General features: G+C 35.9%; 1 protein-coding gene across 1 annotated transcript; it reads left to right on the top strand.

The window, feature by feature from the left end:
* Positions 1-964: 964 nt before the first annotated feature.
* On the top strand, positions 965-11,972 carry LOC144446682 (coiled-coil domain-containing protein 142-like). The gene is made up of 9 exons (XM_078136501.1): positions 965-1,196; positions 1,742-1,828; positions 4,812-4,982; positions 6,272-6,450; positions 7,719-7,922; positions 8,823-8,937; positions 9,149-9,326; positions 10,419-10,621; positions 11,239-11,972. Exons 1-9 carry the CDS (start codon positions 992-994, stop codon positions 11,493-11,495), a joined length of 1,599 nt encoding a protein of 532 aa, XP_077992627.1. The 5' UTR covers positions 965-991; the 3' UTR covers positions 11,496-11,972.
* Positions 11,973-14,447: the final 2,475 nt, after the last annotated feature.

Genomic DNA, 14,447 nt, shown 5'->3' with positions numbered 1-14,447 from the left:
AATTGCACATCAGGAGTACCACACATGGTGTCAGCTTAATACAAGCACTTCCAATTCTGTAGCTACAAAGTTAGAATTCTTGGTCAGTATTTGCGACGATTTACGAACTCATACCAGTCATTGGAATCTAATCAAACAAAGAATACACACTGATAAAAGAATACGGCCATTTCTTCCAATCCTGTGCCAAGAACTTGAACCGATCCGAGTCGCTTTTCAGCAGCTAGGGGCAAGTGCAATCTGGTGGGTGGGAAGAATCATTCGTATTGGACTTCAAGTCTTTGCTCACACAAACCTTACCAAAGTTTCTCAGGACTTGTTGTTTACAATAGCGAGGGGTGTTGAAGAGTTCAATTCTCTTGTCCAACATTACAATAGGGTATGTCGTACGAGGGAAAGTTATAGGTTTTTCATCCCGTCTCAAGGAAAGTGTGCCGGCGTAAACTTAAAAGGGTTGGTTCCCACATGTAGTAACAGTGTCCATGACTATGGTGAAAAACTCAAAACTGTGCCAATACATAAGGTGCTAAGCATCCTAGCTAGCGAGAGGTCACGCCATGCAGCAAAACTCACCTTTACGTTTTTCGCCGCAAACAAGGAATTTCTGGCCCTAGCTAATACAAAGCTGCCAAACTTTGATTGGCAGACTTATCCACGCGATGATAAAGTCAAAGGGGCGTATCATAGCAACACTTCTGATTACCATAGCGATGGCTCTGTTGGAAGCGTCACCAGTGAAATACTACGTGTCGGTGAAATCCGTGCACCTGATCTGTCCCAAGAGATGTCTCCAGTTGTTGACTTCACCACTCGGGAAGAAGAATTTCTTTCCAAGTTCTTAGCAACAGTAGCTACTTCCACAAATTTGCTTCGGAAAACTTACAGTAGTAAAGATGGGACAGCATCCCCAGCTAAGGTTCATTTACGAGGACGGAAATCGAGGGGAGAAAGGAAGAGCTCAAAGCCCAAGTCTGTGCACTGGGGAGACTCCATGGACTCAAACACTAAACAACAACTGATAGCCAAGTATATGGACCATTTGTGGCAGAACTTTGGTGGTAGATTACTGGAGTTATTAAACTCTCAAGCTTGGGGTGTTGGATATTCTACAATGGATGACCTAGGACATGTACAGTTGTGTGCTAATACTGTCATCATGATGTTAGTACAGATGGTGGAACTGGTGTGTGTCAAAGGTAAGTTGTTCACCCTACTGTCACCTTACTTTTTATTCACCTCTTCCTAAAAAACATAGAGGAGCCATTACATTGTAATTCATAAAGGGGCAATTGAAAAAGTTATCAGCCATATAGGGACTCCTTCATACTGTCACACAAGCAAACATTAATTGAAAAACAGCTTCCAGAAACACGACAAAATAGGGGATTACTAACCACAAGCTGAGCTATCATTAGCTGAGTTGGTCTGAGCACGGTCCCTTTATCTATGATAGAAGTACTGTGGTCTAAGGGTAACAAGCTCAGCTTTCTATCATTTACAGAATACATGTAGGTTTGAGAGTTAGAAAAAGGTATTCACAAGTTAAACTATTATTAGTTTTTTTACATGTACATGTAGGTCACAGAGTCAGAGGTTTAGGACTGATAGACAATGACTATCATATGCTAAGCTATCAGGTAGCTCATATATGCCTTCATATATATGTGATTACATTGTTTCATGATAAATTTTGTTTGCTTGTGTATCAGATTTGATTGAAAATCATCTGTTGTTCTTTTAGATATGTTTGCTGCAGGTGCTGTAGTATCGTTGCAGTCACTATCACGTCAGCTCCATGCTGCTGCTACTATTGGTGACTGGGATGCAGGTAGGTTTGGTGATTTCAAAGTAGGCTGTCATGTTTGAAATGACTGTAGTTTGAAAGTGTGTGTGTGTGTGTGTGTGTGTGTGTGTGTGTGTGTGTGTGTGTGTGTGCACATGTGCATGTGCATGTGTGCGTGCATGCGTGCGCACGCGTGTGTGTAGGGGTATGTCTGAGTGAGTGAGTGTGGATGGGTGGGGGATTTGTCTGAGTATATTGTACATGTATGTATGTGTGTGTAAAATATGTAGTATAGGTTGCCTACAATTTATGTTTTTCAAATCTATCTTCTTACATGTACCTTTATTAGCTCCGCTGTCAGCGAAAGCTGAAAGCGTAGCTTTAGGTATAGGTGGGTATTGAGGTATAGAGAGTAGAGTGAATCATAGGTGTCCGTCAAACTTTTATATTTTTACTATCTACTCCGGAAGTGACAGTCGGAATTCTTCGATATTTGGTGTGCATGTTCCCTGGGGGGAGGCTATTCAGATTTGTTCATGCCAAGTTGATCTGTGCCATTTTCAATTTTTTATGATTTTTTTTCATAAAATGTCATTTTCATCAACTCCTTGAAAACCTCTTATTAGATTGCTTTGATATCTGGCGTGTTGATGCGCAGGGGGTAGCTTACTCAGATTTGTTAATTTCAAGTCAGCACATCCTCATTTTTATTTTTTATGATTTTTTTTTTGTAATTTGACAAAAAAATGAATATGTTAATGAGCATAATGACCGACGCCATATTGGAAATCAGTCGACGAGACTTTAAGTAAACTGCCACTTTTCAAAAGACACTATTGACGTCAAACAAGCAATGTAATATGTGCTATAGTCATAATTCTACGCATTGGGCGCCCAAATGACAAGCGTTTGTTCGAAACAGGGTTGTAAACTTCAAATCCAATTCTGCACCCTTCTACATAATCAGCCAGTCCGCAACATCCTCATTTGCATACTCTATCCTGATTCGACCAGAAGCTGAAGGTGACCTCATTTGACCGAGCGATTTTCCACAGCAAGTATCTTGAGTATCAACACAGGACGTTCTTGGTACTCACTAAAATCACACTTCAGACCCACTATAAAAGTGTGATGTTTTCAGATAACATGTAACTTGTGGTTAATTCTATATTGTCGTGCAATTTGGAATGACAGTGAACCAGATTTCAGACAACTTGCGTAAGGAAGGGCATGCCAGACATGCGGTTGAAGTTATGGCCGACAGTTCACATGTAACGTGTCTTGCCTTTCCAAAATGCAAATATTTGGCAAGTAAAAATAATTAAAATAATTACAACTTTAATTTGGCTTCAGACTTTGCATTATGTTTTGCGTATCTTTCCCCGTTTTACATGTAAATCCGAAAAGGTTCTCTCTCATCATGTCATCAGTGTCAGTGATCATACCGCGCGGGGCTGCTTTGAGTACGAGCGAAGTGAGGCATGTTGAGGTATTTTGTTGAGAATTATAAATATTGCGAAATGTCAACTACAAGGTTTAAATACAATGGAATGATGGAATGATGAAAAAAATGGCAGAGTCTGCTGACAGGCGCCGGTCACAAGAAACACTGAATTAAAATATCAGACGATGTATGTATTAATCGCCGACAATCCACCCGTATGCACGAGGGCGAGGGACTAACCCGGAAGCAAGTCGTTGTCAGCCATACGTTACAGTGGTAACATCGTCCGAGAAATCGCTGCGTTCAGAGTGTCATTATTCACAGAATTGTTGTTTTCGAGTGAAAACCCGTCTTGAATTGTATAACTCTAACAAATGAAGACATGGCAAGTTATATTTTGAAAGTTGTATCGCTAGTTTGAGACGATTTTCTCACGTACTATAGTACTATCGAGGCTTACTAGTACTTGGAAGTAGTAGGACCTTACTCCAGTTCATCGGGAAGTTTAGCCAGTCCGATAATTCTTTCTGGTTTAGTTTACAACACTTTTGATCAATCACGCAGATTTTGTTGTTGTGATGAAAAGAAATAAAAAAAAAAGATCATTTCAACCATTTCGTTGTGTTTTCTTTGTGAAAGGTAACCGAACATGAACGAGTGTTACCACTGTAACGTATGGCTGAGAATGACTCTCTTCCGGGTACTTGAGATTGTCGCCGTACGGAAACTAAGATGGCGATTAATACATTTCTTCCCTATATATATCTACTATAACTAGTACAAGTTGAATGTTGTTGACTTTGTAAATTTGTTAGAAAATTAAAATTAAAATTGCCTCAAAATTATTTTAGATCCCTAGTTTATTTCATTCATCATTAAAATTTTCCAGGGTTACAGCTGTAAGACACTGGAATTATTTATAGCCAACCTCAAAATCCTCTTTTTTTCTTTTTCTTGTGTGCATTTCCCAGTCATTTTTTTCTGAGATTTTGTGCAATTTTTCATAACAGTAGATTTTTGTTATAAAATGGTGACTATGGTATAAAAGTACAATACATTACCAACTTCTGTGTAAAATGTGTTTTATAGTGAGACATCATATGAAACCACTAACCACTTTATTGCATCGCTAAAACAAAACTGCATAGTGAAGACCTGAACCACTTCTACATGTCACCAAAGTAAAAAATTAAATTAAAAAAAAACAAACAGCGGAGCTATTCTGACCGATAGGTCGCTTGTTTTTGATTGAAGCATCTTTTCGGATAATTAAAATGATGTTTGAGATGTAAATAATGGAATTACTAGAAGTATAATGCAGAAATGAAATATTTACTTGAAATATTTGGGATACTCAGTGATGAGTTTATAATTATAAGGGAACACACATGTATTATCAGGACATGTATGTATATGTTATTTGCCAAATACTGTTCCGTATCTTGCTATTAAATTCATTTTTTGATGTGAGAAAAAAATGATGTCTTACAGCAAGATGTGGAAGTTTAACAGTACTGACAAATAACATATATGTACACATACATGTATTTATGTTACTGACAATGATATGCATCATTTTGCTAGGTTTCTGTGAAGCCCTGGCATCATCAGTGATTGACAAGTGTCTGCCACTCAGTATGGGGGCAGGTGAACACAAGACAAAAACAGCTATGTTATTCCAAATAGCTTTCCATCCCCTTGTTAGTTTACTGATGTCAGCAGAACAGACACCGGCACTGAAATCACCATCCAGAGGTTAGTTTTCTATGTTACCAACAGTAACCATTCTATTTTTATTATTTATTACACGTAATATGAATAATTAAGATCTGATGAGTCTAGGTATGTCATTGTCGTGATGAAAATTTTAGAAAATAATTAAAATATTATTTTTTGATATTTGTCTTCGTTCGGCAAAGGAAATTATGGTTGACCTATGGAGCTTTGTCACTATGAGACAAAAGACAACTACTATAGTGACAAAAAACTTTTGGTCACGAGCATTTTCTGGTTAAATGAAGAAAAATATTGGGGAATAATATTCAGACATTCGCAAGCAGGATTTATGACAAAAATTGGAAAAAACAACAATTTTTTACTTAAATTTGAGCACCACAGAACCTTTGAGGTAGACTCATGGTGTTATGATGTACATTGACCAGGGTATAAATTCCCATATTTTTTTGTTCAAACCTGTTCAGTTTGGTTTGCATGAGGTGTGTAATATGTAAGGTCCTAGTGATGTGACTAGAAGCAAAGGAGAGAATTATTCACTTTACAGACCTTACTTCAGTCAAGCCAAGCTTGTCCCAGGGATATGTGCTTGTAGGTGTATAATGAAGTTACCAGTATGACAGATAGCTCGTTTGTGACTAAATTTAGAAACAACACGCTTGTCTTGTGTCTGTTACATTTGTAAAATATCAGACAACTTTCAGACAATTTGAAATATTGGCTCCCACTATACATTAATAATACTACATAAATGTATAACTCATTGTTCAGATCATATTGTTTATGTGAATAGACAGACAGATGTTAACCCATATTCATTTTTCAGGCATGTTGTACAATGTAGTTAGTGTTTATAGAGTATCCTGTTTTAATCAAACATACTGTCAACTACATCTGTGTATTCTTTGTCTGAAAATATTAACTCACAGCAGATAGAATATTTTGATTTTATGTTCAAATTATCTCTGTATTGATTTTGAAATAATATTGTATATCATTTAGAAATATTAGTCAGTGATTTGTTAATAACATGTATAGCATATCATACACAGGCCAAGTTGTAGGTGTTTGAAGAGAAAATACAGGATTTATTGTCTAACACAGTAAATGAGCTCCATGCAAGTATTTTGCTGATACATACATGTATGTTCTTTGCAATGGCCGAGTAGTAGCATGTTTCAAAAGAGTGCTGGGCAACAAAAGTGTTTGTGTACATCATACATATTCTGTTGAGAGGATGGTGACATATTTAGAAAGACATTCCAGACACACTAAAGTCAACTCTCTGCAAATATTATGTTTTTCTACAGGTAAGAGTGGTTTACCTGTTTATCCAAGGAATGCTGTGGTGACGGTGACAATTCCAGCCTTGGCAAGACTTCTGACAACTCTAAGCACAGCGTTACAGTGGTCCCATACTAAGACACTACAATTCCTGGCATCATGGTCTATAGGCGCTTTCTTGCTTATAACTCAGAGTGACCTCAAGGTATTCCTTAAATGATAATAAGTATATATTGCCCATGAATGGTGATTTGTTTACATCCAAAATCATGTTAATCAATCATTCCAACCTGTTAACCATAACTAGAACTTTGAATTAGAGAACTAGTTTTCCTTCTGTCACTCACTTGTCTAGCAAAGTTTGCATGCAAGCAATGATTTGAATTCACCTGCAGGGGATAACATCAGGCCAGGAGGCTACTTGCATGACCTGAATGTTGTGTTTACAAGTACCTTATCATATGCAGCAAAAATAAAGTAAAAAAACATGTAAACTTACTACTTGACATTCCAGTGACTTGCATCTTCTGCATAGATAACACTATGTATGTTCATCATGGAAGCACTATTTCATACACAAGTTCTCTTCTTTCACATTTGATTGAGTAACAGACATGTTTTGAGCAAATCACTTGTCCTTCTTCAGTGTCTAACTGGATCTGACAGAATTTTCCAAATATGCTGGAGGTGTTGAGTAACCAGAGGTGTGAAAATGTTAGCTTCAATATATGTAAATTCAGGTGTGAAAGTACTTGTCAGTTATATACATCTAACTGGCCACCTTCTGTGATGATGTCACTGTAGAGTGGTGGAATGTCGTATTTTCCTACATTGGCATTAAGTGATGGATTGTTGACTTTGATCACTCAACACCTCCAGCAAATTTGGATCATTCTGTCAGATCCTGTTAGACACCGAAGAAGGACAAATGATTTGTTCGAAACATGAACATTTGACACTGGACAGTGATGATTTTACATGATCAATAAAAACAAAGACTGAAATTAATCATTAGTAGTCCAGATGTGGACCCACTTGCATCCCATGTGCAATGAACTGCATAAAACACATACAATGCCCAACACATGCTGCTCACAATAAAAAAACACACTGTCAGCTGGACGTATGCTAGTTCAACTAAATTTTTGCTGAATATATCCTATTTTGAATGAAAACACCACCAATACCCATCCTACATGTAAGTGAGAACATGTGCACTGTAGATTTCTTTTGATAAAATTAGACAGAATTTAGAATTCTTCCATTCAAACTGAAATAATCGTAAAAGAAATCTACAGTGCAATTCTCACTTGCATGTAGGAGGGGTATTGTTGGTGTTTTCATTCTAATGTTATATATTCAAGTACTCGTGGTTTGAAACATGTCTGTTTCTCAATCAAAAGTGGAAGAAGAGAACTTATGGATGAATTCTACATAGATGTTTGACCTATCTGATCATTTGTATGTTTACAGACATTGACAGACACAGCACTGCGTGTCCTGAAGCTAGCCCAACCACTGTGTACAACAACAGATTGTAGTAGTAGTGCTGGACCAGGGTTAGGACCAGTTCTTGGTAGTATAGGACCACCTTCTACTGGAACTCATGACATGCAACTCAATAACAGACTCAATCAGTTGTGGCATCTCCTCAATGGTGTTACTTCCAAATTACATGTAAGTATTTAAAATCTAACTACATAGCTGTAATGTTTACTATTTCAGTCAATCTGTGCTCACTTAGATATTTACAAAACCTTGACTAGAAACTGTTCAATCTTACTAGTTTGCTGAATTACATGTCTACTACTGGTAGTTGGTTGATGGTACTGTGGACATGACTCGTACATCTTGTCTTTTCCATATGTAGCTTTGCAATATTTAACCTGCAATAATTTCATGTCAATTGGGAAGGATTGAATAGTCTCCATAGTCTCCATCAACAAACCATGAGACTGATGATGATAATGGTTATACACTTTCATGAAGATGTGGCAACATTACTTAACTTTATTTATTTATTTATTTATTGAATTTATTTATTTATTTGTTTGTTTGTTTATTTATTTATTCATTCATTTATTTAAGTGATTCACTTACTTGTGTGTATGTATGTATGTATGTATGTATGTATGTATGTATGTATGTATGTATGTATGTATGTATGTATGTATGTATGTATGTATGTATGTATGTATGTATGTATGTATGTATATGTATGTATGTATGTATATGTGTGTATGTATGTATGTATGTGTCTATGTATATGTAATTGTATGTATGTATGTATGTATGTATGAATGTATGTATGTATGTATGTATGTATGTATGTATGTGTATGTATGTATGTGTCTATGTATATGTAACTGTGTGCATGCGTGCACATATGTGTAAATGTATGTGATGTGTGTGCTTGTGTATAATGTGTACATGTCTGTGTGTGTGTGTGTGTGTGTGTGTGTGTGTGTGTGTGTGTATGTGTGTGTGTATGTATGTATGTATGTTGTAACTGCTTTTTCTAATGCTATTTTCAGTGTAGACCTGACAAAGCATTGTTTGTTGTTTTGTCCTGTCTAGAATTTGTCAAGTACATCCAGTAAACTGTTTGGTCAGGACTGTACTAGAATGTCAACAGAATATTGGCAGCAAGCAATGCCAGTAGGTAAAGTTTGGAAGAGAAGAAGTAACCAAGGTAGGCCTAGTATAGTCTACAAAATGTCACAATTTAAAGACTTTGAAAATCTGTTAATTTTTGTTGCAAAGTAAGAACAATGTTTCTTTGAATCAATGAATTTCTTACTCAAAATGAGAACTTTTTTCCGCAAGGCACTTGTACACTGTATTCTTCCTTCTGCTAATTCGTCAGTATTCAGTTTGTATGTACAAATGTGATTCTTTACTAGATTATCCAACGGAGCCTAATGCCTATGTAGAGTCAGCTGTTGAAACTATTCTGGAACCTGTTACTGATGGAGTCAGTAAACTGAAAACAGCAGCTCAGATTTCAGCTGTTACCGTGGCAGTTGTTGCTATGCTGGAGGCTTGGATGACTCATATACTCAAAGAGAAAATCAAATTTAGGTGAGACACGAGGCACTCAAAGTCACCCAAATACAGTTTTTTTTCTCACTATTAAGAAAACAAACTAGAGAATTAGAAAATTCTGAAAAATAACCCATCAGAGGATGTTTGTTGTTTTTTCAATGATTCTCACCAAAGAGAGACTGCAATAACAATTGAAAAATAACTCATCCCTCAAGACAACCTTGATGTAATGGGAATTAGAGAAGTGAAGTCAAAAATAACTCATTGGTCAAAAACAACAACCTAGTGTATTAAGATTTCAATAACAAGTCAACATTAATTGATTGGTCAAAGACAAGAACCTTGACCTGTTGAGAGATAGACAGCAATTGAAAAAAATGAACCAACTACTCAAGGTCTTGAGTTGTTTTTCCATAAACCTTAAATTGTGAAGAGTTAGGTAACAGTTAAAAATTAGTTTTATTCTCAAAGTCACTTGCCCACTTACAAGATATAAAGACTTAGATAACAATTTTAATTAGTTATGTCAAGTCAAACTTAATTCGAGTATATTGCTCTGTTTTTCAAAATTGACAAATTTAGGGAGATTCACTAAAATGAAACCTAGAAAGTCATCCATGCTTGTATATATTAAATTCTTATTAAACTAATGTGCATAGCATGGTGATATACTGTACATAGCCATGTACAGGTACTTCAGTGCAGTCACTGTTTTGCCATGGAATTGATGTGAGTTCTCTATTGTACAATGTACAAGTAACTGCTATTTCATGAATGATTGTCACCTACCAATGAGTGACAAACACCCAGTATCTTGCTGGAAAGTATTTTAACCATTTCACACAACTAGATGTGTGAGAATCACAGATAGCTTTCAACTAGAACCTCTAGCTTGTTAGTAATTCACTCACTGCCACTAGGTGGTGTAGAAATATAGATAACAGATATGCACTGAATATGCTGTATTTGACATGAGTTGGCCAGAAGAGATGATCATAGATTCCAGGTAGTTATTATACAGTCCCATCTATGTTCAAGGTGGGTTCCTCTCAGTGTGTGTGTGTACTTATTATCTTGTTGATATTTGTGGTTTGAAAATTAACTATGGGTAACTTTGATTTTTGACAGTTTATTTGGAGCCCACCAACTACATCTTGACTTTAACTATGTACGTCAGTGGATTTCATCAGATATGAGTGGTTTGATGCAAGGTACACAACAAAGTGTATTGTCACTTGATGTATTCAAACATATGGAGGGTGCTGTACAATTATTGAAACAACAACCTAGACGAAGAAATAAATCCCGCAGAGATTTCAAAGACGACTGTTGTGAGTATTTTCATATGTATCAATTTCTTGTTCATTTCTCTTTTGAGAATTTATACTCCCCAATGCCAATCCAGTTCACCACAGCACACGCCAGCTCACATCATCTCAATTTGTATTAATGTCTCCCTATTCAAACCCATCCAAAGCCAAATCCACCCTTGTTTGATTTGAAATTCATTCCACCAGAAAGAGAAAACAAGACATACAAACTCCATCACAACGCTCCCCAAATCCATCCCAGCACACTTCAACCACATCCACTGTTCACCCTGACACAGTTCATCCCAATTCATCCTGGTCCCGTGAACCCCGTCCATCACAATACACATCACCTTACGTTAAACTCAACCCAGCTTGTCTGAGCCTCTCTCCATCACACCTATCTTCATCACTAATCACATCCCAATCCTTCTCATCCATCTCTTTACATTTATTATACACCGTTTGTGTGTCTATAAAATGATAAGGCCTACAATAATCACAGAAATGTGATGTTGTGTGTTGATAACCTTTGACCTAATTCATAGCAAAATTTCATTCATATTTGTAGTTTAGAGTCCTGAAGAAATAATGAAGTAATACATAAAAATTGATTTTATCTGAAATTGTGGTTACAGGTTCGGAATATAGTACCAGTACTAACGCTGGCTCTGAATCACGCCGAAATAGTCTCCTAGGTAATACATTATTTCCAAGCAGCGATGGTGCTGCAAGTAGTAGTGAAGCAAGCGGAAGCGACATCCTAGACACCGGTATTGATGATGAGGCGTACCTCATTCCAAAACGTGACGAGTGGTTGGCGCTAAGAGTCCATGCTGGCAGTCGGTGGAAGTTACCGCTCGGTTGTTTGAATCCGCAGCCACATGAGACGTGAAAGCGAGACACCGAGTCACTGAGTACAAAATACGGTAAATCTTTAATGATGTGAGAATGGTAACAGGTATCTTTGAAAGAAGAATGGAGAGAGAGCTACTTAATCGAAAAATGAGGAATCACTGATTCATATTTCACTACTGTAAAAGTGAGAGAACAGGGAGACTGAGGGTTTGATCCCTGGAGATGAATACACTGTATAGTGTATAACACAGAGGGACTCTTCATGTTTGGCAATCCCAAGAATATTGTCAAGGAAACTGAAATACAGGGTTGAAATGTACAAAGTATGGTAAATGTCTCGTTTTTTTTATGTCTGAGCACAGTATATGAACCAGACATAGATAGATTTTCATCACTTTTAAATACAGATAAATCCTTTTATGAATCCTACAATATTTTATGTTCTTTGAACTGGGACCAAACAGTATATAAGTATTAACTATTAAGATTCAAAAATGTATTTATTTTTTTGAAATATGGGGAAACTGTTTTAGATATATTGTTGTTATACATATCATTGTTAGTTTGTTTGTTACTTGTTATAGTTTGTACTTAATGGTTTACAAGAACATTGATTTTAATTTGAAAGCTAGTCGGACATTTTATAGCAGTTTTTGTACACATTACTTGCACATTTTATTATCTGATTGGACTGAATTGTCACGGTTTACTGCACACCAAATCATACTCTCATGTGGAAGTACTTAATTTACACATGTGTAACCATCACACACACACACACACACACATGCACTCATGCACTTACACACTCACAAATGCACACACACGCATATGCATGCACACACTTGCGTACACACATGCAATTACACACTCACACACACACACATGCATGCACGTATGCATGCACACACGCACACACACACACACACACACACACTCTTAACCATCAATTGCTATCGGCAAAACTTAAACATAGCCATAATAAATAAACAATTCTATAACATAATTAATACATGTACACTTATAATGTCAAGGAAATTATGCTATCACTATGTGCTAATAATATCATTAAGACAGTAGTTTTTGAATGTCATTGAAAGCATTCATAAACAGTAACATTATATTGGAATAGTCTAATCAAGGTTTCTGTAGGTATTTGAGTTAAAAAAATCTGACAAATTTGGCTTGTCCCACTTTGAGGTCGTGCACATAAGAATTGAATAGATTTTTTACAAAAAACATGAATACTTCAATTTAAACGCTACTTATTTTCACAATAATTTTTAAATTTATCACTTTTTAAGTGTCTTTGGCAAAGAAAAGTGACTGCTGTTTGGCAGGTTTTTAACTGATAAAAATTACATTACAGTTGCATTTGAAGAACAAATTTGAATTCAATATTAGATTTTAATTATCAGTGTATGAATCAGTATGTGATTATTATGTGCAATATGAAATATGAAACCAACTCAACTATTTTTTTTTGCTCATATCAATTTACAAATTTAAGAGATCGAATGAGAATTCATGAAGTTGATCAATAAAAAGGGAAACCTGTTTGAGACATTTGTGTAAGTCTGAGAAATGATCATTTTTGTTGTGTTTAGAAAACAAAACTTTTGTGTTGATATTTTTCTCAAGGAGACGTGCTTGAGTTTATTAATTCAGTTAATGTGCAAAGCAGGCATGAAATGGTATATCATTGTCTTTGTAAAGTCCTCACATGATGAATCATGTTCACATACATGTAGGTATGGCAAGTGACATGCTTTCAGCTCAAATTACTTTCCCGCCAAAAACATATTTTGACAAAAAAAATTTTCTGTAAGTTGTTAATTTAAGGCACATCTTTACTTGGGCAGTTTCCTGCCAAATCTACAGGTGTATTTTGACAGAAGTTTTGTTTTCCTATAATTTTTTTGGCACAGCTATACTTACAGACTTTCCCTCCAAAATTGCTCTCTGCTTTGTAACTACAGTATTTGCCACATCTCCATTTGTGCAGATTCCCTCCAAATTATGTGAACAAATTCTTTTCCATTTGTTCAAATTTTTGGCATTTGTAAACTTTATTTTTGATGGAAATAATGATAATGATCCTTCCTTATCAATTAATCTCAAAATTTTTGTCTAACTTTTAATCAGGTTTGCTGAAAATTTTTTAAAAAAATACTGAAGTCGACATTCTTCATCGTGTGTGTTGTGAAGCGGTAAAAAAAACCAAGAACATAAAGATAGTGCCATGTCCATCCATATTACCATTAAGATGTAGAAAAATAACCTGATAAATAAAATGTGCAAAAAATTACATAACCCTCAATTTTTCTCATATTTGTCAATTTTAACACAAGAAGCCATACAAAGCACATACTGTATTTGTTGTCGTAGTAACTGTCCATGTAGTAACTGATAACACCTGCTTTACAAAGTATTTCATATTCATGTGTTTAATTAAAGTATTTTTACCACACAACTCGTTCTGAGGGAAGTTTAATGTTTTATAACATGTACACACAACTGAAATAATATATTCATGTGGAAAGCTCAGTGTATATTTTTTCTTTTCCTCAGTGGCATTTTAGACGTTTAAATGAGACGACAACTCAAGCGTATTTTTTTGTTTAACTACTAGATATCTATTTTGACTTATTTCAATTTAAGAAATTTTTGACAATTTTTGTATGTTAAATGTGTCCATTTCCAAGTTATATCATACAAAAGCCACCATTGTTTGGATTCATACCAGTGTCTATTGACCGTACATCTGTTTCATTAGAGAACTGACATAATCAGGTGATAGTTCACAACAGGTCACTAGGTACAATAGGGTCAGAGTTCATGACAGGTCATTGAGTGAAAGGTCATGAAAAGTCATTGGACACACAGTTGGGGTCAAATTCCATTGAATACAATGAGGTCAAGTATCACGACAGGTCATTGAATACAAAGGGGGTCACAGCGCAAGTGGGGTCATAGTTCATGACCTGGG

This window comes from Glandiceps talaboti, chromosome 15 (assembly GCF_964340395.1).
Source record: "Glandiceps talaboti chromosome 15, keGlaTala1.1, whole genome shotgun sequence".
NCBI classification, from domain to species: Eukaryota; Metazoa; Hemichordata; class Enteropneusta; family Spengelidae; genus Glandiceps; species Glandiceps talaboti.
Note: the sequence above shows the minus strand (reverse complement) of the source record. Positions and strands in the feature narration are given on the sequence as shown.

Coding starts and splice junctions, on each gene's coding strand:
- LOC144446682 (XM_078136501.1), top strand. CDS start 992: ATGGACTCAAACACTAAACAACAACTGATAGCCAAGTATATGGACCAT. Junction 1,829..4,811: donor TATTGGTGACTGGGATGCAG/GTAGGTTTGGTG, acceptor TCATTTTGCTAG/GTTTCTGTGAAGCCCTGGCA. Junction 9,327..10,418: donor AAAGAGAAAATCAAATTTAG/GTGAGACACGAG, acceptor GATTTTTGACAG/TTTATTTGGAGCCCACCAAC.